This window comes from Pezoporus wallicus, unplaced genomic scaffold (genome assembly GCF_028554395.1).
Source record: "Pezoporus wallicus isolate ANWC-B61680 ecotype Strahan unplaced genomic scaffold, APGP_CSIRO_Pwel_v1 contig_4191, whole genome shotgun sequence".
Taxonomy (NCBI): Eukaryota; Metazoa; Chordata; class Aves; order Psittaciformes; family Psittacidae; genus Pezoporus; species Pezoporus wallicus.
The window spans coordinates 694,929-722,768 of record NW_026641383.1 but is presented as its reverse complement, the minus strand read 5'-3'; the positions used below and the strand labels follow the sequence as shown (position 1 = coordinate 722,768).

The window sequence follows — 27,840 nt, the reverse complement described above, 5'->3', positions numbered from 1 at the left end:
GGGGGGAAGGGAATTCTTTTTTGAGTCTTTGTGAAGCCCACACACTAAAGGGGTTGGCAGCAGTCACATTGACAACTCAGTCTGAGCTGAAGGAAGTGTTTGGATGTGCAGCGAGAGCGATAAGACATGCAAAAGAACTGACTGATGCCAGCGTTTCGAGTGGCATTTTAGTGCCTAGAGAGGTGAATCAATTCAGGAACTAGTGCTGAGCTACACAAATGGCAACACTTTGAGGCTCAAGTCCAGCCCTTTTAGAGAATTCTTCTGAAAGGCTGCTCAGATGTGGTGGCTTTTGAAGGTCCCTGAATGTGTTATGTACCAGGTGTGCTTTCTGGGTGTTTTGTTGCAGTTATTTCTACTGCAGAGTTGTAAATCTAATGCCGGGAAGGACTGAACCAGTCACTGAATATACCAACTTGGAGCTTCTCTTTTGCACTAAATTAAATGGTCCCTTCAAACTGTTTTTCTCTTGGGGGAAAAAAGACTTTAAGTAGTTATAGTACAGGAAAAAGACTTGTTATTTTATAGCCTCAATACAAGTCACTAGATACTTCAGGAAACAGGAAAATTCATGTTCTAAAAAATGTGACCTCTAAGAGCAATATATAATGATTAAGTGAGGGTGTCCACTGTCCTCTGTGGTACGAACTGTGTATGGCCACGAAGATTAGGAGGCCAGAGGGAAGATCATGTGAATTGCAAAACAAAAGGTAAGGTCAGTGATTCAGTGTTCGCAGGGTATCTCCCCTCTGTAGCAGTGCTGCAGGCGCGGGGGTGCTTCCTCACCCTGCCTCTGTGGTTTCTTCCAGATGTTGTTTTTACGCATCAACGCAAGCTACAAACTTCACCTGAAGAGGCAGCTGGCCCACCTCAATGTGGTCAATGATGGAGGACCTCTGAACGGGTATGCTTGGGCATTTGGGGTTTTATTGCTTACTTTAGGTGAGCAGGCTTTGTCTGCTGCAAGAAGCTGTGATTGCGGAACGCAGCCGCGCTCCATGTTTTGGTACGTCCCATCTGGAGCTTCCTTACAGCGGACGATGCGACTTGTGCCTCTGTAGCTAGGAATGCAGACAGCTTAGTAACTCATTGGGAGTTGGGCATTGTCCTACTGGAAACCTGCTGCAGCTTTCCTCATTTGTGGATTGCTTTTTCTCCTCTTGTGACAGCTGTAGCCACAGTTTAATTCGCAGGAATTGCATGATTCATGAAGCAGTTTTGAAACGTGGAGGATGACTCACGGCGCTAGCAAAGCAAATATAGGAAATGGTATTTCATCCGTGCCATGGGCAGCTCTCCACTGAAACTGGTTTTGCAGTAGAACTACATTGGAAACAGAGGTGGTGCTAACAGAGCTCTTCCCCTTGTCCAGCACAGCCCTCCATTGCCACACTGGTCAGTGGCGCCTCTCTGGGGAGGAGGTGGCTGGCTGTGCCTGGTGTCCCACACCTCCCAGGAGAGCCATCAGCCTCCTGCAGCCCAAATTCTGCTGTAAGTTGGGTTGTCCCCTGGAACAGTGGGGTTTATTGTTGTTCTTAATGACATGGCGGTGCTTATTTAGAGTGTAGTAAGGGTGATACTGGTGTACCCGTATGTGAGAAAGCATTGTCTTAGGCTGAAGAAGCCAGAGAGGAAAGCTTATGAACGTTTCAAACATTACTGCAATGAAGGACTGGAGTACCTCTCTTCTGAAGACAGGCTGAGAGAGCTGGGATTGTTCAGCTTGGAGAAGGCTCAGGGGAGACCTTAGAGCAGCTTCCAGTGCTTTAAAGAGGCTACAAGAAATCAGAAGGACTTTTTACAAAGACACGTAGTGACAGGAAAAGGGGGAATGGCTTTAACCTGACAGAGGGGAGATTGAGATGAGATCTTAGGAGGAAATTCTTTCCTGTGAGAGTGGTGAGGCCCTGGCACAGGGTGCCCAGAGAAGCTGTGGCTGCCCCATCCCTGGCAGTGTTCAAGGCCAGGTTGGACAGGGCTTGGAGCAACCTGGTCTAGTGGAAGGTGTCCCTGCCTGTGGCAGGGGGGTGGAACTGGGTGAGCTTTAAGGTCCTTTCCAGCCCAAATCGTTCTGTGATTCCAGAAGTTTTGTTCCTATCCAGTTTATTCTTGCCTGTCCTGCTCTAAGCTTATTTATCCTTGTACTCTGTGAAAGAGCTTATCTGAAATGGTTTTTTGTACTTCTTTGTGGTGTATGTGCAGGATAACACCCAGCTGCCTTTGGTACCCCCTAAAGTATTTGTAAGCCAAGAAGCTTACTGTGTGGCAGTCAGGGCACAGCCCCAGCAGAAAGGAGAGCACCCAGAGCATGTTGGGGAGCATTTCACAGTGCTGTCTTCATCCTGCTCTCTGATGCTTGTAGTCAGATGGCCTAAAAGGATCCCTTTGAGATGGGAGGGCTGAGGGAAGGTGTTCCAGTGATGTACTGGTGGTGTATTTCCCAGCACATTCATCCTCCCTGCCAGAAGGGTGTCCCTGCTGCCACTAGGAACAGGCCTACCCCGAGCTTGTTTGTTCCACAGCAGTTTCTTCCTTCAGGACACAGCTCTGGGAATGCAGAGTCAGGGCTGTTGAAGAAGGGAAACATCAAACACTGCTGTTGTTCTTGCTGCTGTTCCGGCAGTCTTCACTGACCTACTTCTTAACGTGCTTTTCTGATCCTTGTCCTGTTTTAAACTGCTTGTTTCTGTAGTAATAGTAACAATCCAGGACTCTGAATCCTGGTTTAATGTTTTTACTATGAAAATACAACCCTTAATCCTCCACCTTGCTCCTTTCAAACTAGAAACGTTATGATCACACGATATGTATGTCCTGGTGGGCATGAGGGATTTTCACTCTGTATAACTACTACAAACAGTGTAACTGTTCTGCTGTTTGGTTGCTTTAGATTAACCTTCTAGGATACAGAAGTTAATGTTGCAATAATTAATATCCCAATTGATGGAATGGAGGTTTAAATCCAGATTAAGGCGGGCATTGCAGGAAGAGAAGTTTTAGATTTTAGATTCCTGCTGAGTTTTCTGAACTTGATGTTTGAACTTCTCCATTTTTAGGGAAGCTTTACCTGGTCAAATGTTAGTTTTGCACCTACAGTTATCCTGCTACGTACAATCGCTGCTGTTAAACCACATCTGTACCAGTGAGTTTTGAATTGATAGGTAAAATATCTCATCCAGGCATAGTGTTTGAACATCTATTGCTGTAATTACCCAAGTCATGAACAAACCCTGCTTGTTTCTGACTGCTCTGGGTGGATGTGAGAGGTTCAGGTACTAACCTTGTTGTATGTTTCACTGCAGACTGGTTACTTCAGATGTAGCTTTTTACACTGGAAACCTTCAAGCCCTGAAAGGCCTTAACAACTTAGACCTAAACATGGCTGAAATCTGGGAGCAGAAGAGGTGATAATCCATTGGGAGCAGTCACTTGGCGCTGACAACAGACTGACTTTCTTCTAAGCAGCCTTGACGACTGTGAGGTGAATACTTAAGACCAGAGTCCAAGAAAGGACACTATTGATAGTTGGGGAAACTTAGACACAGAGCGAGCTGCAGGGAGTGATCTTTCCAGTGTCCTTCAGCAAGAAACAAGCGATCAGCTGTCTGTGCAATGTTTTTTCATTCTCTCTGGAAACAGACTCAGGTTTCTTTGGACCAAATCCAAAAGAACACATAGCTGTAACACAGCTGTAGTTGTCTAGAATGCTCTGTATATCTTTATATTAAAAAGATGCTTTGCATTTCTTCTAGTGCAATGAAATTCACACGGTGTCCCACCTTATTTAATGATGGTACAATATGAAAATCCTGCAGTTGGAACTCTGTAGAAAATGTTTTTCTCTATGAAAACTATGCTGTTTAAAATTTATTTTTTTACAGAACTTTATATAAATAAATGTCTTTTGATTGCTTGCATACAGGATTCAGATTTGTTAGGGAGCAGCCCTGTTCCAGGGGGGCTCTCACAGCTGGGCTCTAAACTGCCACCTGAAGGTAGGACTCTAACAGGCAGTTGGCTGAAGCCATCATCAAAGAAGTAGTGAGGACAGAACAGATAGTAAAAGGGGTAGGGATGGCTTCCTGCCCTTGGCACGGCCACTGCCAGGAGGGGAAGGACAGGGAGTGTGCTTCAGGGCTTTGCTTATTGCTCTGCAGTGCTACAGACACAAAAGTGATGGGTATAACATCCGAGGAGGACACAGAAAACAGGGCAGGAAGGATTTTAAAGTTTTTAGGCTGCTTATACAAGGCTGCACCCCCGAGGAAGGTGCAGCTGAGATTAATTTATTGAAGAGTTTTTAACACTACCTTTTAAGACTGGACGCTGCCAGTACTAAGGAAAAGTGCCTGTGTATCTCACCTCACACCTCTCTCCCGACCCCTAGTCCGAGTGCCTAACCCTGTGCTGCTGATGTACGATGGAATGGTCTACAGTGTGTGCGTGTATGTGTGCGCCTCGGGTTCTCCAGCCAGGCATGCTTATCTGTTAGCAGAACAGATGTCATTAATTGTCGGTCAAAATAAAGCTCTAAAATCACAGTTGTTTTTAAAGACCAACTTCTTTAATGATACATACCAGTGTTATACTAAGCTTATAAAATAAAAGTTGTCTGCATGTAAATACAAGAGAAACATTAAGAAATCAATAGTGATCGGGACAGGGATTTCAATTCCTGTACAAATTTAGAAATGACTCAAGAGAAGATAAATTAACATACATGGCTGTGACAATATGAACATGGGTGTAGTCAACGTGATCTATTTATTGAAAAAGAAGAGGGCAGATTGAGGCTTCGGATATGAACAGGAGCTCCAGTCTTAAAGGGGATGTGAAAAAGCAAACACCACACGTGGATACTGAGGCATTTTTCTCAAGTATTGGATTCTTTGGGTGAGTTTGGAACAGCGACGATTCCTACTCTCACAATACAGAAATGGAGGTATCGGCAGCCTCACCCCAACTATCGCAACGTACAACTGGGATGAGACATCGTGCTTGTAGTCTGGGGGGGCTGAAGAGGGCTCTGGGGTTGTGAGCACATGAACTACAGGGGTTTTAACAGCCCATTTAGCAGTAGTGAAACGTTTGGTTTTTCAACTGTGCCTTCATGAAAGTCACGCGCGTAGCTAACCACGTTGTCCCACCTGTATTGCTTCACAGCTTGCTTTCTGCAGTTACAAGCAATTCAAAACTACTAAATGTCAGAGGCGAGCCTCTTCTTATCAAAGAAGATCTGTCCATCTTACCGCAAGACAAACAGTATTGCACTTCAAGGTTATATTAACTGAGTTACAGAATCTCTTTGAAGGACTGAAGTGTTACTCACGCACATCCATGGCGCTATGTGTCTGCTTAACGAGATAAGCACGAGAAAGTAACTGGAAATTAATACTGCAGGGTACTATGGAGATGACAAAGCGTAGGCCCTCTGTGTACTTATATTTCTAATGCTTAAAAGGTTCTTCCATCGGGAGGCTGGTTTAGAACAGCAGTCTGCAGCACTGACCATGCTCTTTCACCCACTCAGTGGTCCAGGATCCGCAGGTTGCCAGAGACTATTTTGTTCTCTAGTAGAGCTCCAGCTGGGATGTCAATTCTGTCACCGTGATTTGCGATGATGATAACTGTTCCCTGGGCGTACAGGAAAGAAAACCAGTGTTTAGAAACCTTACAGTACCTGTTGATTTGGGTCAAGCAAGTGAAGCGCTGTCTGGAGGACGTGTGAGGTGCCAGCTGTAACAGCCAGGGCCTGGATGCAGCCAGTTGTATTGTTTCTGCGTGGACTGTTTGTTTTTTCTCCCCACAACAAAGGTTTTAAACAAGCAATATTGGAAACACTACAATTACCAGCATACTAGATACTATCAGTTTATAAGCAGAGCTGATGCCTTCTTTGAAGACACGTGCTTGCTGTAAGCACTCTTAATGTGTGCTTGCTTTTAGGTGCAAAAATGTTGCCCACATGAGTACGTTGTAGTATAGCTTGCCACCAGAGGCAAATACACAGAAAGAACTGGGAAGAGACACATCTGAGCGTGTACGCTGGTAACAGCCTCAGTTTGAGTGCTTGCACCACTGATCTGTGGCAGCAGCTGAACTGCCCTGGACTGATACAGGACCATGACAAAATTCTGCTTAGGACTGGCCAGCTCCTAAGGAAACATTTGAGACAGAAAGCAACTTGTTCAGCTTCAACATCTACCAATGACTCAAGGACCCCAACTGATAAGAAGGGGCCTGTGGCTGTAAAGGGGCCTGGGCAGCAAGGTAGTATGTGCTCATGGACAAAGAACTGGGCCTGTTTTGGAGCCAGCATCCTGAGGTCGGTGGTGTTTCCAAGGTGCACAGATAAGCCTCATCTCTCACTAGGACTGTACAGGGAAGGAGCCATAGCAGTCAGTTAATTCCTAGGAGCATTTCCATGGACTGTGTGTAAAGGCCCTGGCTGAAGCAGGCTCAGTTACCAGGGACCAGAGATCAGTCATGTTTAATTGCAGGAGCATCCCAATTACACACTCACCTTTAATGAAACATTCTTCCCAAATGTAACATCACCTGAAACTGTGAGATGATCCAGCTCCAGCATGTCTGGAATACTTTCAAACCTCCGCAGGTAATCTTGAACCTTTTGGAGACACGAAAGAATAGGGACAGTTTTAAACCCATCTATGGATCAAGACAAGTGTAGGAGCTCCCTGAAAACTCCTGTCAGGCACCTTTCTAGTATGTACATCTGAGTTAATGCAGGAGTTGCTACTTTGAAAGCAACCTGCTATTGACATAGCGTGACCAGTAGGTCGAAGGATGTGATCCTGCCCCTCTACTCTGCTCTCGTGAGACCTCACCTGGAGTATTGTGTGCAGTTCTGGTGTCCTCAACATAAAAAGGACATGGAACTGTTGGAACAAGTCCAGAGGAGGCCACGAGGATGATCAGGGGACTGGAGCACCTCCCGTATGAAGACAGGCTGAGGAAGTTGGGGCTGTTCAGCCTGGAGAAGAGAAGGCTGCATGGAGACCTCATAGCAGCCTTCCAGTATCTGAAGGGGGCCTATAAGGATACTGGGGACTCTTCATTAGGGACTGTAGTGACAGGACAAGGGGTTAAAACTTCAACAGGGGAAGTTCAGATTGGATATAAGGAAGAAGTTCTTTACTGTAAGGGTGGTGAGGCACTGGAATGGGTTGCCCAGGGAAGTTGTGAATGCTCCATCCCTGGCAGTGTTCAAGGCCAGGTTGGACAGAGCCTTGGGAGACATGGTTTAGTGTGAGGTGTCCCTGCACATGGCAGGGGGGGGTTGAATGAGATGATCTAAAGGTCCTTTCCAACCCTAACTATTCTGTGACCTTTTTTTTCAGAGGTAACTATTAGAACCAGCAAGGGCAGCATCTAACCCATGCTGGACAAGCTCTAGAGAGCACCCAATGCCCAATTCACCTTCTGTTTCCTCAAAGAACAGGGTAAAGGAGCACCTGACAGCATCACGTCATGCATGCACATAGGAAAGCTGAGATGATGGCCAGAGGTTGATAAAACTAAGCCTCACTTTTCAGTTAGTTATTGCTATGGACTGTTTTTATTCAAAAAGATAAAGCCTGAAGTGTAGTTACAGGAGTTTACCTTTGTGAAAGAACTCCCCAGTTTGACAAGAGGCACTGTTGGAAATTCTCGCTTCTCACTCATGGTTAGGGATCCAGCATTAAGGCTATACAAATTGGACATCACAAGCAAGAGATCTGACGTGGTCTTAACAGGCAGAAAACGACTACGAGGTACGTTTATCCCTAGAGAGTTCTCAAAACTCTTAATAGCAGCACCAACTGCAGTCTCCAACTGGATGATGTTCAAGCCTCCATCCAGGGTCTGGAAGAGAAAACTCATGTCAACATAACCAGCAGGTAACAGTACCCAGAACTAATGCTGAGCCTAAGTCCGAGCCAACACAGTGGCTCCTTTCTGAATCCGTTTCCTCTAACATCTTCCTAGCGGATTACCTTTGGGTTAACAATGATCTCCATGTCAATAGCGTTTTTCTCTTGCAGCCTTTTAATTGCAGACAGAGCAATCCACAGATTGTTGGTATTGAAGATTTTGAATTTGGACACGGACTTGAATTCATCCACGTGTGCTTTCGGGACCTGAGCTATCTCCACAAGCCTCAGCTTGTTTTCGTATTGCGTGAGCGTGCCACCCTGCAAGGGGCAGAGAGGAAGACTGAAGTCTTGTTCATGACAAACTCTCCCCTAACCCCAAAGAGACACACTGGTTTGCTGGCATTTAAAGTTGAACCTGGGTGAAAACATGGTGCTTGTGTTTAGCTACCAGGTTACTAATTATAGAGTATGTTTAAAGTACAGTCAGAACTGTCAAACGATCATGTTTCAGCACTCCAAGACAGTTAATTCTTCTAATGAAAGTTGCTGTGAATCATTTGCAAGTGCTGCTGTTGTAAAAAGTCACCTTGAGCAGTCCTCTGCCAGATTACGGAGCAAAATCTAAAGGAAATCCAACAGTTCTGTACTTGTGGCACTTACAGAGAAACAACTTCAGTTACCTGAACTGTATTCCTACAGTGCTTTTCTGTGGTTTCACAGGACTAAGCCAGAGCTTTTTTAGTAGCTAATGAATACAGAGAAAATCGCGTTTCTTCCCATCCTCACATTTAAAAGAGGCAAAGTACAGTTACAGGATGAACTACTGCATACTGTAAGTATTTAGTATGTGCCATAAACACCTCACAAGTTGTCAAACCTTGACTTTGTACAAAGTCCAGGGGTTTGGGCAGTAGCAGGCTGAGAGACAAGCAGAGCTGTGCAATGCAGACTGACAGCTGGGTAAGTGGCTGAGGTGGTTTACAGTCAGTGGAGATAAAACTGCTGGACCCCACCTCCCAGTGCTCTGCTTTTACCATCCTCAAACTCCTCCCCTGTGGAACTGACAGTGTGGAGGCTGTGACAAGCACCCTGCAGAGGTCACTTGTGTTCTCAGTTATCAGCCAAGTCCAGGCTTGTCCTTGTCTCCTGCTGCCCAGAACCTAGATCCAATTTGTTGCACGGATGAGAACTTCATAAACTTGCTGATTTTGTGCATCTCGAATTAGATCACAGCTGATGTGTTAAATGCTGCCTGAAATAGCACTAAGAAGATGTAATGTATGTCTGAATTCATGCATACAGAAGAGACAAGAGGCTGTGATTGTCACCAACATGCCAAGCATTCAGACACACTTGCACAACCAGCTCCCTTTACCTTCACATCCGCCCTGGTTTTGTTTGTCACCTCCATGACAAATTCACAGCGTTTTCCATTGGGTGGGTTCATAAGATGGTTAAGAATGTAAAGGTCCACAGTGGCACCCAAGTTATCTATATTGGACACAAAAATATACTCCTTCCCCTCTGCGATGAGGTTATCCAGCAGACCGGAGTTATAGAAACTGGCATAGATATCCCCATGCCCTGGGGGATACCAGCACTCTGTATTCTCTCCTGAGTAAGATACATCCTTGGCTATCGGCAGCAGAGTTTCCTTGTTAATTCTGGGATACCTGGGGAGACAATGGGCTGTGTGAAGTTCTCACCAACATCAGACTAACATGAAGGAAAACAAAATAGAAGAGTAAAGGTGCAATTACATAGGCTTTTCCATACAGCTTTTGAAGGTATCATGTTTATAGATGGGTGTAAGTACATCAAATTGAAAGACCCATCCAAATACTGAGCTATCACTGAGAAGCAGCAGAGTTCAGTCTCTTATTCAATGATTTAAAGCCACAGTTCTCAGACCATGCTGTAAAACAGCTTTCCCCTGACAGAGCATGCTGAGCACACCTCTAACATCATCAGCCACTTCACGAGAGGTTGTTCTTGATACAGAAGCCATGTTCTCTTTCCCTCCAGAGCCAAGGTACCCAAAAAGCAAGTTCAGGAATCAAGTGGCCAGCATCCAGTACACCATTACCCATGCATTCCTTAGAAACTGTCATCCCCACACACCCCTCTCCCTATTTTTAATACAATGCCTTTAACTCCGCTTAACAGCATGATGCTTCAGTCTTTCAGAGAGGGCCAAAATGGAGACTAAACCTGGGTACAGAAGACATTTTGCTACCTCAGCGTCTCAAACTAAAACCTCACACCATTGGAAACATGAAGAAATGCAAACCAGCTTTGCCTTTCAACCCAAGTGCAGAAGCTTTGTGATACCTGCTCTGATTAAAAGTATATATCTTCACACGGCTGTGACTGTACTTCTGCAAGATTTTCTTTGTGTCATCATCCGTGTTGAAGGAATTCATGAGAACAAGAGGAACATCGGTGTTGTAGGATTTGTTTAAATGCTGAGATGGGAAAAAAATGGTAAATTCAGTATGTATTGTTAGCTTTAACTCCTGACACCTGAGGTTTTGGGAGAAAAAAAGTAGATAAAACAGACTGAAAATAATAAATGCATGAGATAAAAGCAAGATGTGCTTATGCTGACAGAAAGGATACTAAATTAGGTAAAGGAAAACAAATCCTTATAAGTAGTAAAGCTAAGGGCCACAATAATTAATGTAGAATTAATCTTTGGTTTAAAATCTGCATTGAGATTTAAAATTTGAAAAGCACACCACCACAAAATAATGATTTTAAATTTTAGGCTGCTGTTGATTACGAAAGGCATGTTCTCCCTCCAATTACTGCAGTCCATCAGGGTGAAGTTTCACTTTGGAGCTGTCTTGGCAGGCTATGAGATGGACAGGAGTACCAAGAGTACATAATGGAACATCACCCTGGAAATCTATAGAATGGAGCTGAAATACAGAAGAGCATTTCCATGTGCACAGGCAAAAATCAAAAAACACAACAGCACTCCTCCAAAAATAGAGCATGCAGGGAAAAAAAGATACTGCAGTGAGTTTTAAGCTTTATATATCTGACAGTCCTCGTCTGCTGGGGAGTGGCTGGGATCATTACCCTCTGGTGTAGTCAGAGGCTTCCACCAGGACCCTTTTGAGAAAGCACCCGCAGCAGCAGAGGATTAGGGCTGCATTAGCTGGATATAAATTTAAGTCTGCTGTAGAAGTGTCTGACAGACATGGGAGAGTCACTCCAAACAAACACCACACTGAGGCAAAAACTGTGGAGCTCCAGAAACCATGGAACAGGCACACCCAATTTCATACTCTAATAAGCCCCATAATTATCTGCTGTGTGAGGAATATTCTGCGTTAAAAACATAAGCTGAAATGTCCTCTCAACACCAGCAGCTGTTATTTTCTTTTACTTCTCTTTCTTTAGAGGAAAATGCCAGCAATCTCTTCCAGCATGAGAGTTTTAATTCAACAAGGAACTTGAAGCTGTTTTGAAGAGCTTTGTTCTAATACACATAAAAAAGGCTTTCAAAAAGCTAAACTTAAACTCGCACCTGGAGGAGTCAGAAACAGGAATGAGCCACGCCAGGCCAGCTCTACAGTTTGAATAATGGTGTTTCTGGAGACAATCAGCACTGGTTGGTGTGCACAAGCTGAATTACACTTGTGCTAACATGTATTGAGTGAACAGAGTTCAATGGCTGGCTGCTCTGTCCCTTTCATGCCTATTCTTTCTAAAGCAATTCCCCACTTCACCACTAGCAACCGTGACCAGACCTAATGTCCCTCTCCTCTTCCTTTTGGCAAGCCTCCACTGTAATCTCTCTTCAAGGGTCATGCAGCAAAGCTCAGTGTGTCTTGCTTCCTCCAGCACAGAAAGCAAAGCCCATCAGAAGTTACCTCAATCTGCTGAACTGTAAGATCCAAGAAGGTGTTCTCGTTTCGCACCCCAATGAGGCTTTTTGGGCCTTTACAACCCATGCTCGTGCCCAAGCCGCCATTTAGTTTCACAACTACCAGTTTGTTCAAGACAGAAGCAATGTTATCAGGCAGTCCTCTGGCCTTTATCTTCTCATAGGGCTGGATCTGTAAAAACAAGCAACCGAGCCTCAGCAGTCAGATACTTGGAAGGGAACTGCTTTCTGCTAAAAACCTGCAAAACTTCAAATTTAGCAATAACATCCACATTTATTTACAGGATTTACTACAGAATATTTGCAGAATGAGTCTGCAATAATCTGATTCGTTACAAAACACAAATAACCCAATTTGTTGCTACAATAACCTCTCTTCTTGAGAGGTTCTATGGGTTTTGTGACACCAGTCACAATCAGCTTCATCCAGATGTAACGATGTCTCTGCTCTTCCAGCTAGAGGGGACTGACTTGAGACTGAAGAAGGGTAAGGAAGAAGTCAGGTCTGTTATGCCAGTTTCTACAACCCTCCTCTTATCCTGCAGAAGGAGAGGGGTCTTCTTGTGAGCCACCTAACTCACTTCCTCTGTAAGATGACCCTCTTCAGTCAGGCCAATATTCAGGAACACAGGCCCTGCATGCAGAACATAAGACTCTTCTTCCACAAACAGCCTAAACTTTGCTTTGAGGTTGTCAAAGGCAACATTCTTGACAAAAGGTTGGTTGACTCAGTTTAAACCTATTTTTATTCCAACTATTAGTACTATATAATAATTTATCTCTTCCAACAGTATGCTAAAATGTGGAAGAAAGTTCCTAGTTCTTATCCTGCTATTTTCAGGACGAGTTCACCCAGGTCACATTAAATCTTGCAGAAAGTCTTCTACCTTGCTGACGGCTGTATCCTACAGATTTACAAACAGAGTATGGGCTACATTTGGGGCTAGTAACGGAGAGCAAAATCAGGCTTGTAATGACTGTTTGCCTTGCATTAGGCACTGTTATCCCCTAAGCCAAAGCACCTAAGTCAAAGGAGCAAAGGTAACAATGCAGTGATAAGCATCATGCCAAAACTCTTAGAGCAAAATCAATACAATTATCCTTTTGCCTGCCCTTCTAGAGATTTTCTTGTGAAGAAAAGCCTTGGCGTTTCAGTGCTGTTTGTATTCCAGCAGCAAGGAATTTATTCTAGCTCTGGTAAGGGGTGTGTAAGATCCACAACTGACTTCCAAAGCCAAATACATACAGAGTAGCTTTCAGAACTGTTTGCGTTGGGCAAGTCAGGCTGAGGTTTGAATGGAAATTCATGTTGTACTGGAACAAGAGTCGTATTTCTCACCCGGATGTGCGGGGGTAGAGAAGAGAGTTTGTGTATTCCAGCATTCCAGCACGCCACAGGCAGCAGATTAGAGCAGATCCCTCACATCAGGGAAATTCTGCCTTATGGAATCTGGAAAGCTTATGGCATGTTTAAAAATAAGATCACTCCAAATGGAATTAGCACAGCTCAGGCAGCAAGCAGCAACACAACCACTGCCATTTCACACAGGACACACGCAGGAACTTCCTTCCAAAGCCCCTAGAACTTTTCAGGAACAGAAGTGTGCAAAAAGCAGAACTTTGCTGTGTTTTGTCAACGAGAGAGACTGTGTTGAGGCTGGGTAGACACCTCACAAAACAACCCTTCTTGTCACTAAAAGATGATAAGCATTGATTTCAATGTACTGATGAACATTGATTTTGATGTACTGAAGGAACATTAGAAAGCTTACTGAACAACTCCTTACCAGCAGGATCTAGAGATTTACACTCGAGATTTACTACTTCTCATCCACTCCAAGGCCAATACCATTCCATATTAGACTCCAACTGCATTTAAAACACTGACGTTTGAGCTTTAGCGGGGTGGGATGTGAGTCACACCCACAGTGCTCAGAAACCATCTGAACAGCCAAAAAGATGATCTCAAGTCTCACTACATTCTCCTTGCAACATTCACAACATAGCTCTCCAAAAAGCAGGCAGTCTGCCACCCAGTTCAGGGCCAGACTGCCTCAAAATCATCTGCTTTTGCTGAAGCGCCGACTACCTTTTCATGCCTTTGCTATCATGCCTGAAAATCACTTATGCATTAAGCTCAGAGTAAAATCCTGATGAAGTTAATGGCTCCATCAAGGACTTAGTTCACTGGATGTTGCATCAGCTACAACACACAATTTATAACTCAGCCTTGCTAAATATTTCAATTCTTCTGGCACAGGCATTGGAAACAACAACTTGGCAAAGAAGCCCTGGATTTTGAAGGGTCTTTAATTCAGAGAATAATAAATGTCAAGAACTACAATTCAAGAAGGATTGTTGCAGCATCAGGACTGCTGGATGCCAGTGCCATCATCTAGCTGTTCCTGTCATGTGTAGGCACCAATATGCAGAACTCATCACCTCTTAGTATATACACAAGCATAAGAAGTGCCCCACAGTAATGAAAATCAATTCTTGCTCTAAGGGTCTGGAACAGTGGACTTGCCAAGCAAGTGTCGATGGGGAAGTACTTCAGGAACAAAACCAGGCAGGAATGACATGGCTTATTTACATCTTACTTGCCTCATGCATTTCCCTTTACAACAGATTCAAGACCCCAGTACATGAGGATCAGAAAAGTGAGGAAGATGATGATAACGGATCATCCAGGTCAGAAGAGTTCCCCCAGAAGAGTCAGAGAACATCTCATATTACGACCACCTCTACTAGGAAAAAGAGTGGTGGTGACTGCTGACTCCACCCTAAGGGGAGCACAGGGCCCATATGTCAGCCTGATCAGACTCATAGGGAAGTCTGCTGCCTCCCTGGGGCAAGGTAAGGGACGTCACCAGGAAAGTCACTCATCTGGTATGGCGCTGTGACTACAATCCTTTATTAGTCTTCCAGACAGGCAATGAGGAAATCTCTTCAAGAAGCCTAAGGGGACTCAAGAAGGACTTCAGTGCCTTGGGGTGACTGGTTCAGGGTTTGGGAGCCCAAGCAGTGTTCTCATCCCTCCTGCCAGTCTCAATCAATGTCATTGGTTACATCAGAAAAATCTCACTAATTCCTGGCTCCATGACTGCCACCAGCACTTTCGGGTTTCTGACCATCAGTCAAGTTCATACAGCACCAAGTTTGCTGGCAGCAGACAAGGTATGCCTGTCCCAGAGGGGGAAAAGGATCCTAGCCCAGGAGCTAACAGGGCATGCAGAGAGGGCTTTAAACTAGGTTTGAAGGGGGTAACACCAGGCTTGCCAGACATGAGTCATGGGGTAGCATGCCACTATCGGAGCCAGACTGAGGGCAACTTAAATGCATCTATGCCAATGCCCGCAGCATGGAAGCCATTGTGCAGCAGGGAAATCATAACATAACCACCATCACAGAAGTGTGGTGGAATGATTCACATGATTGGAGTGCTGCAACGGATGCCTACAGGCACTTCAGAAGGGACAGGCAAGGAAAAAGAGGTGGTGGGGTTGTGTTGTATGTCAGGGAGTGCACCAACTGCTTTGAACTCAATATTGTGAGTAGGCTGAATGTTTGTGGGTGAAAAATCGGGGCGAAGGCCAACCACGCAGATATCCTAGTAGGAGTCCGTTATAGACCATCCAGTCAGGATGAAGCTACACATGAAGTGTTCTTCAAACAGCTGGGAGAAGTTTCACCATCACTTGCCCTTGTTCTTGTGGGGGACTTCAATCTACCAGGTGTGTGCTGGGTGATGAGGGAAAGGCTGTGGACACAGTTTATTTGGACTTCAGTAAAGCATTTGACACTGTCTTCCACAGCATTCTCCTGGAGAAATGGGCTGCTCATGGCCTGGATAAGGTGTATTCTTCACTGGGCTGGAAACTGGCTGGATGGACAAGCCCAAAAAGTGGTGGTAAATTCTATCACATCTAGTTGGTGACCAGCCACTAGTAGTGTCCCTCAGGGCTTGTGGCCAGTGCCATTTAGTATCTTTTTCAATGATCTGGATGAGGGGATGAAGTGCACCCTGGGTAAATTTGTGGACAACACCAGGCCTGGTGGGAGTGTTGATCTGCTGGAGGGTAGGGAAGCCCGGCAGGGCAATCAGGACAGGCTGGGTTGATAGTTTGTAGCCACTGATATGAGGTTCAACAAGGGAAAGTGCCAGGTCCTGCATTTGGGCCACAACAACCCCATGCAATACTACAAATGCGGGGCAAAGTGGCTGGAAAGCTGCTCATGGAAAAGGACTTGGGGGTGCTGACAGAGCTGAACATCAGCAGCTTGTGCCCAGTCAGCCAAGAAGGCATCAGTGATACAGTTTAGTGTTGGTCTTCGCAGTCCTGGGGTAATGGTTGGACTTAATAATCTTAAACCTTGATTCTATGATTCTGTGACTACAGCATTACTCATTTGAGACATGTCTCAAAACTGTGGTTTGGGATTGTTCTAAGATGACATATGCAGCTTCTTTTGGTTTTGCAGACAATGTCACAGAAGTGATTTTCAGAACAGTCTGCATGAGACAACGTTGGGAGTTTGACTAACAGATTTCAGAAGCATACTCCTACTACAAGGAGGTTTGCAAGAGTTTGTCAGAGACAGACAAAATGAGCATCAGGGCTGTCTTCGTGGGTAGACTGGAAAGGAATACACCCATGTTAGTCAATATGTACTTACAGAGCAACATGGAAATACTTACTCCGCACCAATGGACAGTTTAAGAAATAGCAACAAGTGAACCCTTAAAAACTGTTTCCAGAGTTTAAAATTAGGAAGGTATTTTGGGTTTTGAGTAGAACCATGATATTCATTCTTTTTCTTCATAATTTAGTTCATTGAGATGTCAACCTAACCTACAGACAAGAATCCAACTGCTGGAGAAAAAAAGCCTCTGATAGACAAGCTCCTTTCACACATTGCTTTGGATGCTCTCTTTACTTCCTAGACGATGTTTTACATTGCAGCTCTGAGGTTTACTCAATCACTGTAGCTCTCAGTCCTCCCAGCAGGACTTTGTTACTGCTTCCAATTCAAACAAACAGATTGCTGCAATCTACATTAACAGGATTAAATTACACTTGCCATGTCCACATTCTTTATCTTCTTCTCCTTGTTAACTGCCATTCTGACTAAGTATACCTTCTTCTCTGAAGACTGCAACAGTAACGGGTCTGAACTATGCTAGCTACCACTGCAAGCATTTGGACACATGGAAGCAAAACATCTGGAAGGAAAAAACAAGTCACATGTTTACCAATATAGTGTGAAACAGGTTCAATCTTCTGTTATTGTTGTGTGGCGCTTACAAGTTGCTTGTCCTTTAGTATTAAGGAAAACATGGAGGTCAGGGATGAAATCTCCCATTGAAGATAAAAACGGAGGAATATTACAAGACAATCACTTCTGTTTCAATTTACTGGCAAGAGCCTTTACTTATCAGCAGATGCTTCAGGAAAGAATAGAGAGCTACATTCAAAGAACAAGCACAGCGGATAACACATTACATGACCTGTGGAAGTCTGATCAGAAATTCTGCCCCTGCATAGCACAGTCCTGTGGCATTGGGAAAAAGCCTGAAACACCTTTCCAACCTAATCACAAAGTCAGAAGTGGCTTATGTAAGGTAGAAAATTAAAAGACAAAGCCTGTAAATGCAATAAACTGTTAAGGAACTTTTTAAGCTGTTAAAAATAAACACAAATTCCCCCCCCCCCCATGCCCCCAAAGCCCACACTTTGGCACATTTTTGGTGCTTTTTTTATAGATATACACATACATGTATGACTATGCATACACACATACATGTACATATATGCCTGAACAAATAACCCTGAGCTCTACTAGGTACCAGCTGAAGACTGCACTTGGCAGAATTCTCAGTGCTTTGGACTGTTAAAGCAGCAAACCAGTTCTCCGAAACAATCTTCTGGTATCCTCAACATAAAAGACACATGGAACTGTTGGAGACAGTCCAGAGGAGGGCCATGAGGATGATCAAGGGGCTGGAGCAACTCCCATATGAAGACAGGATGAGAAAGTTGGGGCTGTTCAGCCTGGAGAAGAGAAGGCTGCGTGGAGACCTCATAGCAGCCTTCCAGTATCCGAAGTGGCCTACAGGATACTGGAGAGGGACTCTTCATTAGGGACTGTAGTGATAGGACATGGGGTAATGGGTTAAAACTAAAACACAGGAAATTCAGGTCAGATATAAATAAGTTCTTTACTGTGAGAGTGGTGAGGCACTGGAACAAGCTGCCCAAAAAAGTGGTAAATGCTCCACCCCTGTCAGGGATGCTCCACCCAGGCCAGGCTCGACAGAACCTTGGGTGACATGGTCTACGGTGAGGGATCCCTGCCCATGGCAGGGAGGTTCTAACTGATTATGTCTTTTCCAATACAAACCATTCCATGATTCTATGAATCAGAGGCAAATAAATTCACACTGGGGAGAGTACGTCAATGCTTTCTAGGCCTTGATCCTTCTAGTGAGAGATTCTCAAAAGCAGCCAGCACCCTGCCACATCACCTCATAAAACAAGCTCATCCATACAGGCAATTATAAATCACTTGTGAGATTACCAATAAATTTCCTAACAAAGTCCTGTGTGTGCTGTTGTCAGTCTCTGTGCTGTTTTAAAAAGACCAGAAGGAAAGCATACTGCGAGGGTTTATAGCTAGGAAAAGAAAACTCTGAACACTCAAGAGAAAACCTGCATATATTCACAGATGGATTCACATGTCCCAGGGAACTCAGTACTGCAGTCTAAATTCTGAAGCCCCTCTAAAATACATCACCCTTTACCCCTTTTAGAAGCTCACATACTGTTCTTACCTACATTAGGTAAGAACATTACTGTTCTTAGCTGCATTACTAGCTACGCTAACAATTCTGGAATTCTGGTCTCTCAGAAATCACCTTTTATCTAATAATTCCAGAAGGCATCACCCCTCAGCAAAGAATAATTTGAGAGAAGTTAAGCTGCAGGTCACTTGGAAAGGGTTTCGTGTAAGGCACATTAGCACTTTTCACAATATGTTCTCTACATGACTGACATGTTAAAAGGAGGTGGAGGCAGGATAAATCCATGCAGGGTTTGAGGAAGGGAGGAAGATGGAACTCCTGTAGTCAGCAAATAAAGAAAAGCTTGCTCTCACTTTTTGAGAGTGCTCAACCCACATCCTGTCAGATCAGGAAGTCTAAATATTATCCAAGTAATCCTAAATCATGAATGTGAAGAATGCATAGAAGGAAGTTTGTTGGCAGGTATTCTTCCCTAGCTTTCTTCTGTGACATTTACCAAGCGTGACTATTTGGTTTGCAGGTCATTCTAGGAAGCAAAATTTCATTTAAGATTACACGTGCCTCTCGCCTGACCCAGAGTGACTTGATTTGGCAGGATTCTTACCTTTCTCTCTGTCACAAGCTGCTACACAGCTAAGGGACACATTTGAGAATCAGCCAGTACAGGCCACAGAGAAGAAAAGAGAACTCTTTTCTAATCTTGCCTCCTTTCAGCCCTCTGTGACCTCAGACCTTTGTCTAAATTCTTTTTTTAAGCAGCTTGCCATGCCTGGGAATCTCCTATCAGTCTATTTCAACATCTTATCATAACCTTCCTGTCTAACATCTGCTCCCAGTGTCCTACCCGGTAATTTTCAGTCCTTTATAGAACGTGAAAGTTTTTCCACTGAAGGTGTGCAAAACTTTAAAACAGACAATAGGTCTCCCTCTCACAAAGCAGTCCATTCACTCGCATCAAATTGCTGTCATTTAATCCCAGGACTTATCTTGACCCACGGAACAGTTTATTCCTTTCATTGTTGCAACTACCTTTTTACATATATAAGAGACTTATCACTCCCCAGTCTCTCACCCCCTCTAGACTAAAAGAAACCCCCTTTTCTTCAGTCTTCCTTGTAAGTCACATTAGCTAGAACTCCAGTTTCTCACCTTGGCCTCTTTACTGAAGGTGGATTTTTCTCCCCAAAGTAACACTTCATTCAGTGCTACAGTACAGAAGACAGAGACATCACATGTTTTTGAAGTTAGAAGAAAACACTCAACCTTGGAAAAACCCTAGACTTGCTCTAAAACAGCATCATTCTTCAACGCTTTAGAGAGCAGCACTGCATCTGTTCTGGAAGTAACCGGACAGCCTGCCTTTCAGTTGGAAACAGAGCCTCAATTGAATCACCACAGAGAGGCTAAGAGAAACCACAGATGTGTGAGGACACAGAAGTCCTGCAATATGCCAAGATCACTACACTGGGAAAAGCAAGAATTCATAGCACAACTACATTGTTAGCTATGCAAGAGTCAAGAGACAGCCTTAGGGCTGCAGATGAATCAATAAAATGGTTAGGTTTAATAGGAAGTATTTACTTCAGTACTAAACAGTGCTGGGGAAAAAAAACCTATTTAGTGCTTTTTCAGCAGCAGCTCAAGTGGTACGTTTTAAGTTATAACAACATAGATGACATTAGAAAATTATACTCCAGAAAACCCCAGTCAACTGCTTGTTTCAGATTCCTCACTTTTACTGAGCTGCTGCAGGTTACAGAAGTTGCTAAATGAGCTATAAGCCAGCCCACTTGCCATATGTCCCTTCCAAATTATTTAGCAGCATGGATCGCTGGAAACAGTTTCATCCGAGGCATGCAACCTTCTTCCACACAGGCAGGTGGGAAATGGGAACAACCAGGGCCCTACCTACTTCCCTTCCAACACAAGTTACCATTTACTCCACAGAAGGTACCAAATGGTAAGATGGCATCAGTCCCATTTTGTTCCTCTGCTCAAAGAACAGCTAACAAAATAACACCAAAGTACTAAACACATATGTTAAGCACGACCTGATGTTCAGAAACACATACAACATATGTCAGTAAGCGATTATTTTTCAGTTAAAACCCAAAGTGTTGTCCTATGTGATTTTACAGAACTATGGCAGATATATTCATTCCATGGGTGACTACACAATTTACTACAAGCAGCAATTATCAGTTTTATGTTCCTTACAGACTGTCACTTCATTGCAACTTACAGAATCCTCTGGAGGTCTCTGAATCTTCCCCCAGTCCACAGATGGTCCCTTTTCTTGTAGGAATCTATGAAATAGCTTCTTAAATCCTTCCAGGTCGTTTTTAGTGTGCTACAAAGAAGAAATGCATTACTTAAGTCTGGTATTTAATGCTTATCTATTCAATCACAGAAGCATTTCTACAAACCTGATGTACAATCTATTCATAAGAGTAATTTTATCAGCACTGAAGCAGATTTGCTAAAATTTAAGAAAAATTCTAGAAGGTACCAAGAGCTCATTTCCACTAAGACTCAAGGTACAAAAGCAACTTGGACACCTAAAAGACAAGGCAAAATCATAACCACTAGAATTTGGCCCAATTTTCACAGTAAAAGCTTTATCCTCACTTTCTGTAACCCATTAAAGATTACACAGAAAACCTTTACTAACTAAAGGCAATTAAACACTTAGTAACTCTGTCATCCAGTTAATAAAAACTGAAAGGCTATTTACACTACATCCAGGCTATTCTTCCACACAAGACCAGAGCATATTCTGCAATTAAGGATCATGATATTCTATGATTTGTCTCCCTGCATAATATTTGCCTTTATCTCCTGCATCTAATTTCTCATGCTCCGAATTGCATCCATGTCACGCTCCTTACCTCTAGCTCATTTGAAGGTGCAGTTGCAAGTATCTTATCAAGTTCTACTTTCATTGAATACTCCAGCTCTTGTCGAATGACTTCCTGAAACTGTGAAGTGCCAGCTTGAGACATTGCTTTGCTGAAATCTTAAATAGAAATTATAAGAGGGTTAAAGGGAAAACATGAAAAGTAGCTTATTTAGACTACAAACAGCCTTCAATTTTCTTTTAAAAATTAATAAACTCATATAATCCAGCCTCAGTTTATTACTGTGCTAGCACACCATGAATCTAGGTTTTATTCTTGGTAATTCTGAGAACAGACCTTAAATTGGGACCAAAAGAACAACAATTCTTCTCTCAAAACTCAATATTCTCAGAAGACCAATGATCCATCTCAAGAAGTGTTTATAATCCAGAGCAGTACACTTTTTTTGCTAGAGAGCCAAGGAATTCACATCCTACTGCCTCAACACACTTCAGCAAGTGGAAGTGTGAAATAGCTTTTTACTAAAAAAGTTCTTTTATGTAGAACATTGTGATCAAGAGTATCCCTCTGCTCACACAAGCAAATAAAAACATATGCTTTAATGATTTATACAGTGCACTTTCACACGATCTTCAGTTTGTTCCACTAAATACCCTGTTACTTTATCGTGTGAGTGTTTTCACACTCCAGCGTGTGTTTCAGTTACTAAGCAACACAGAAAATTAGTCTGTCTATCACTTCTGCATTTGTTTTGCTTTTGAAAGTGGCAAGCTCCATGGAAGTGAAAAAGAGAGTTAATACACAAATGTTTTATACGGTGAAGTCCACATCACAGACAGAAACGGGAGAGGACATGACTATTTTCCAGCAGAAAGTGTTTGAAGTGAGCGCGTTCTCCAAAGACATTCTGAGTATGTTCTCTAAAGACCTCAGTTAATTTAATTTCTGCCAAATCCCTTGAGTAATCACTTCTCGGCAACACGGAGAGTCATGTATTGCCAAATATAGCTGGATTTTAGAAACACCCTGAATACTAGTGCAAAAAGGGACACGAGGAAACTTTGCAAGTGATCAGAGTGATACTGCCAGAAAATATGGTTAGAAGAGCAAACTGCATTTAAAGTTTACTGATTCAGAACATGCATTAAAAAGCTGTTGAACGTAAGAAAGCCAGAGGCAGATCATTTTAATACAATTTTGATTTTATTTTAGGGTTTTTAAGCAAAGTATTCCACAGCCTCAGCGACAGTATCTAATCCTTGCTTTGAAGCCCACAGAAGCCATTTTCCTGACTGCACTGTTTTGCAGGTAGGGGAGGAGAAAAAAAAAGACAGACAAGTGCTGCAGTGCACACAGTGTGTGAGGTGCAACACAGGGGAAACGCCAGCTCAAGATGAACAGTGCAACGAACAATAGGTTCTTTTTTTTATTCAAATGCTTCATTTAGTAGAAAAGCAGGTAATAGTTGAAAGCCTGCTAGGCATATCTTTCCAGGTCAAGCATGTAAAAACGTGGGCAGGACAGCTCTTCATTAGGAAGCACTTCCTCCTACAGGAAAACGAGGAGGTCTACACAAGCTTGGTGTGTTCATAGCAAACAGCTACAAGTACGGTCTTTCCATGCACACATTTTGGGTTAATGCACACTGAAACATGACTGTTTGGCTTAATGCACACAGAAAAATAACTGCTAGGAGATGCTTTCCTATGTTTGTAATCCTCCTGGCAACATGTTGTAATACATGATTTCTGCTACAGCAACAGTGGCCATTTCTCACAGTTCATCAGTCTGTAAAACATCTGAACCTCCCAATATGATGCAACACATCTCAAAAGAAACTCTGCAAACACCAACTATCCAACAGGGACCATCATTCATGCTGTTAAATACACTGAGGCCAAGTAAGGCAGAGCCAGCTAGCAACTTCCCTGTGCAAGTAGGAAAATCCTGTTCACTCGTATTAGCCAAGGCTTGTATCTACCAGATAAAAGCATTTAAAGATCAAGTAACATCACAAATCAAAAGAAAAAAGCATCATAAAAGTAAATGTATGATAATGCTTGTTTGGGGCCTTTTTGTATATATTATTTATATATAAAAATATAAAATACTAAAAATTCTCCCCCACTTAATGAGCAAATGCTAAACACATTTGATCACCCGTGTCCTCACAGAGAAGCAAAGCCAACCTGTTGCTCGTTCCAAGCACCAAGCAGAGCAGCCTGCTACATGAGACACTTCTTACCAAAGCCCAGCCTGCCAAAGCTACCAGAGCTGTCAGCTGCACCCTGCAGTGGCAACAGGGAATATTTAGGGTTTATGTTGACCATTTAACAACTACTGCACCCACTCATCTCATCCAGATCCAACATGCCAGGGCACGGTTGCTTGGGGAAAGCATTATGAGTACTATTATTATTATTATTTTGGGGAAGGAAAGAGGTAGACATGGCTGGAGTCCATAAAAGCATGTGTTTGCCTGGTGCAGGAAAGTATCTATTCTGCCCAAGTAAGAATTTGAATACTGTAACTAAGCAGACAAGAGAAATAGCAACTCAAAGGGTTTCTGCTTTTAAGGTGCCTCTGCAAGGCATTTTCAGCATTTATCTTAAGAGATGCCCACCAAAATCTGGACTGGATGGCGATCTATGGCACTCTCTAAAGGCCCCCCAAAGCAACACCACAACAGCGGCATTAGCACATCCACTCCAAATGAACAAACTCAGTACTGGTTATTCCCATGTTGCTGTCCTTCAGATTTTTTGGGAAGAACCTGGTATTTATACATGATAATAGCAGTCCTTCCACATGAGCTACTGTTAAATATAACAGCCTGGGCGAAGGTTGATTTCCCCAATCACCCCAGCAGGAATGAGGAAGTAGGGCCAGTGCAACTACATATCTGAAAAGAGTTACTTCCTACAGGCAAGGAAAATTTCCTAAGGCTTAATGAAAAGTAGTTATTGTGCCTCCGAAAGTCAGACAGGAAGCAGAGGTGTTGGGTAATTGCAGGAAGAGATTTCCAAGGGTACATGCAGACAAACTCACTAATTACTTTTAAAAAGAAATGATTCTTCCAAGATATTTTGCAACCAATGCCTCAGATTTCAGCCTAAGCCCACTTTTATGGGATCAGTGTTCTTGAACACTCATCAGAAGGAAGAAAAGGGTGGGATAAGGTAGTGGAAGACTCTTGGGGAACCAGCCCACGCAGGCTATTAGCACAGAACAGAAGAGCACGTCTAAGTACTTGAGGCTTCAGACACTGAGCTGTGCAAAAGTGACCACCCAGGATATCTTATTTTAATGTCTTTAGTAGAAACAGCTTCCTCAGGTAGTAGAGAAAGTGAAGCTCTTTCACCATGCTCACAGTGGTGTCTGACACGTGGAGAGCTTCACTCAAACCCTCCTGCCCCCACTGTTATTTCTAGCCTGCTTTTGTGCTCTGCTCTCACTGCTAACCTGGCCCCTGCCCTCACAGCATATGGCTGAGAATTTATGGTTTATGATACAGGACTTCAGAATTGATATACAAGATGACAAAAATATGATAAACCATATCAAGCTAATAAAAAGGAGGTCTTTGTAGACTGTCAGAAACAAAATAAGGGAGAGGAAAACTGCACAAGAACAGAACAGCAGTGACCCCTTACTTAAGGGTCTGCACATATTTCCTCCTCTCATTCTACATTAAAAGCAGAGGATGCATTAAAATCGATTAGTTTTGTTCATTAATTCACTCTGAAGAGAAGTTCACTGCCTTGGTACTCAGTATACAAGGACCCAGTAGAGAGAGGAGGGAATCATGGGACAAGTGAAGCAAGAAGTTCCCTTTTGGAATCTTTTGGACTGAGGGTTATCAATTGTCATTACTTTTGCAATCCAAGCCAGTACACAGAAAGACCTGCAGCAGAATATGACTTAGGTCTCCTTGGAGCCAGACTACTTGTCCAAAAATCAGGAAGGGTGGCCAGTAAGTTATAACAACTGAACTTTATGCTGAGGGTACAGAGCGAATGCCTTCACTTCCACCAACTCCCCTGAAAAGTTCAAGGCAATTTTTATCCCTGATGAGGGTAAATATCTCTCCTTATTCACACTATAATGTGCAATGATAAGAAACAGTAGTTTCTTTGATTTTGTAGAACTGAACATACCCACCCAGCCTTTACAAACATTTTTCTTTTCCTACTACTAGATGCAACTTTGACAACACGTTGGACTGAAGCACATGTGAAGCAAAACCTAAACGTGCTCTTTCCTTAACTGATGAGCATGTTAGCCTGAGCTAACTCAGAAGTTTGCAGCCTAGGAAGCCATTCCTGCCAGCTGCACACACCAAGAGTTTAGGTGTTGCAGTCAGACTCAGCTGGATTCCTCAGTCTAGCAGCAGATCCTCATGCTAAACATATCACTTGACACTGGCAACACGTTTTAGTACTATGAGCCTGAAAAGAGAGTATCTAAATGGCAAGCGCTTTTGTAAAAAGCTTCTATGGTTGTCAAGTCTCTGGTAATACTTTAAAAACTGGTGATGATCTTTTTATAGGTCTCTCCAGCTTTCAGTTTCGTAAATAATACCACTTGCCTGCAAGATGGCCACCTTCAGCAGTAGGCTGAGATAAGCCAACTCCATTTAGAAAGAACAATTCAAATGTAGTTTCCTAATGTGTTTGACTGCAAGAAGGGGCTTATCTTGGTAACTTTCAGAGCGGACTGTTGAGCAACGCAGCTCAAACACTTCCCCCGTTCAGCTTCTGCATTTTGCCCAGGTGCTACAGGACATTTGCAGACAATCAATGCATTTACACACCACTGTTGAACTGTCCTAGACATCCACTGGGACAGAGACAGCGATTTCCCAGAGCCTGCCAAGGCCCCTGGTTGCCTGCAGTGTCCAAGTTCACATAGCAAAAGACTGCTCATGTTCCTTCTATGGGCAGCACTACATTTGTTGATAGGCCTGCATGGATTTCTATTACGGAAACCTACAGGCACGGATTTCATTACAAAAAACACACAAGCACCATTAGGAACACGGGAAAGCAGGGGAAGAAAACTGCCACAGCAATGCACCGAAGTCGTTTTTCTTCCCAAAATGACCTCTTCTGGGCTGGTTCCCCTCTTCACAATAACGGAATCTGAAACTCTGACCACGTACACACACGCTCACACATGCGGAGAGTGAAGGAGAGCACCGGAGCCTACCGGGATCAGAAAACGCCAACATACACTCTGAAAAGAAGTGAATACGTTCGACCCCAGCGCTCTTTCATCCTCAAGTTTAACAGACCGCTTAGTGGAAAGGGGTGATTTGTGCTTTCAAGACCCCCCCCCCCCAATATCCCACCAGTGCACGAGCAGTGGATAACAGCCCCGCCGCTACAAGCGTCTGATTCCACCGTATGCCTCTACCGCAGCAGAAAGCCAGGCATCCAACCGATCCCCAGCAGAGCGCAGCCGAGCCAGCAGAGGCCCCGCTGCTAAACAGCAAAAACACTTGGAGCAAGCCCTTGCACATCACTGCTCGGCAGCCGATCGCGCCGCTACACCTACCGCTGCCTGAGCTCTACGGAAGTAAGTGAGGGAAAAAACCTAGAGCTCTAAGTACACACAGCTGAAGAGTCAATAAATACACTACAACGCGCGTTAGCTTACCTTTCGCAAAAGCCGACATTTTCGCTCTAAAGTAAAACAACCACTTTGCCCTTATAAATATAGAGTGACCTGTTTCAGGGGGTTTTTGCCCCAAGGCTGATGCGGGAGGGCGGGCTGCCTCCCTGAGCCCCTGCGGAGCCCGGCCGCCGGCGGTCCGGCTGCTGCGCGGCGGGGAGGCGGGAGAGACGGTATCCCCGGTGGTGGCAGCAGCCCGGCCGCCCGCCCCTCCGCCGAGCTGTCCCTCCCGGGCCGGCGGGCGGGAGGCAACCCCCGAGGAATTTAAATTTCATCAATGAAAGAGGCGGACCCGCCGCGCCCCAGGTTTCACCACCCCCGACCCTCCCCTCCTCTCTCCTCCCTGCCGGGCTGGGCCGCCCGCCTCCCCGGGGAGCAGCACGGCTCCTCCCCGCTCCCGGACGGGACAGGCCGGGCCGGGTGTCCCGTGCGGCCGTTAGGCCTGAGGGCGGCCCCGCCTCTCCCTTAGGCAGCGGGAGGGCCCGGAGGGGCCTCCCCTCGCCGCCGCTCCCTCACGCCACACCGGGGAGGGGATGGGGACGTGGGGGGGGTGCGCCGGTCCCACCGTACCCACCTCGTCGCTGCCGGCACCGCGGGCGGCGGGGGGCGGGGAGGGGCGGGGCGGCGGAGCGGAGACCCCCCTTTTCCCTCCCCCTCCCCCTCCGGCCAGGGCGGGGTCCCGGAGTCTTCCCGGCGGGACCCGCGCGGCAGAGGCGGCGGAAGTGGGCGGGGCTG

The 27,840-nt window shown here is 44.4% G+C and overlaps 2 protein-coding genes across 10 annotated transcripts in view; one reads left to right on the top strand and one right to left on the bottom strand.

Annotated features, from left to right (window-relative positions):
- VPS54 (VPS54 subunit of GARP complex) overlaps window positions 1-4,541 on the top strand; it is a 51,903-nt gene extending 47,362 nt beyond the window's left edge. For all 9 annotated transcript variants that reach the window (XM_057423460.1, XM_057423456.1, XM_057423457.1 and 6 more), the window contains 2 exons: window positions 810-904; window positions 3,303-4,541. In XM_057423460.1, the coding sequence (XP_057279443.1) occupies window positions 810-904; window positions 3,303-3,408 (201 nt within the window). In that variant the 3' untranslated portion in view covers window positions 3,409-4,541. The remainder of the gene's footprint in view (window positions 1-809; window positions 905-3,302) is intronic.
- Window position 4,542: 1 nt separating this feature from the next.
- Window positions 4,543-27,283, bottom strand: UGP2 (UDP-glucose pyrophosphorylase 2). The gene is made up of 10 exons (XM_057423465.1): window positions 27,091-27,283; window positions 21,463-21,590; window positions 20,817-20,924; window positions 11,759-11,944; window positions 10,209-10,342; window positions 9,253-9,550; window positions 7,998-8,195; window positions 7,624-7,866; window positions 6,524-6,628; window positions 4,543-5,634 (listed from the first exon to the last, which is right to left on the bottom strand). Exons 1-10 carry the CDS (start codon window positions 27,107-27,109, stop codon window positions 5,527-5,529), a joined length of 1,527 nt encoding a protein of 508 aa, XP_057279448.1. The 5' UTR covers window positions 27,110-27,283; the 3' UTR covers window positions 4,543-5,526.
- Window positions 27,284-27,840: the final 557 nt, after the last annotated feature.

Bases quoted from the DNA above. Each gene is read 5' to 3' on its own strand.
- UGP2 (XM_057423465.1), bottom strand. The intron at 11,945-20,816 runs GTAAGTTGCAAT...TTGTTTTTACAG, and splicing joins AGAGACCTCCAGAGGATTCT to ATCCAGCCCTATGAGAAGAT. The intron at 7,867-7,997 runs GTAATCCGCTAG...TTTCTCTTCCAG, and splicing joins AGATCATTGTTAACCCAAAG to ACCCTGGATGGAGGCTTGAA.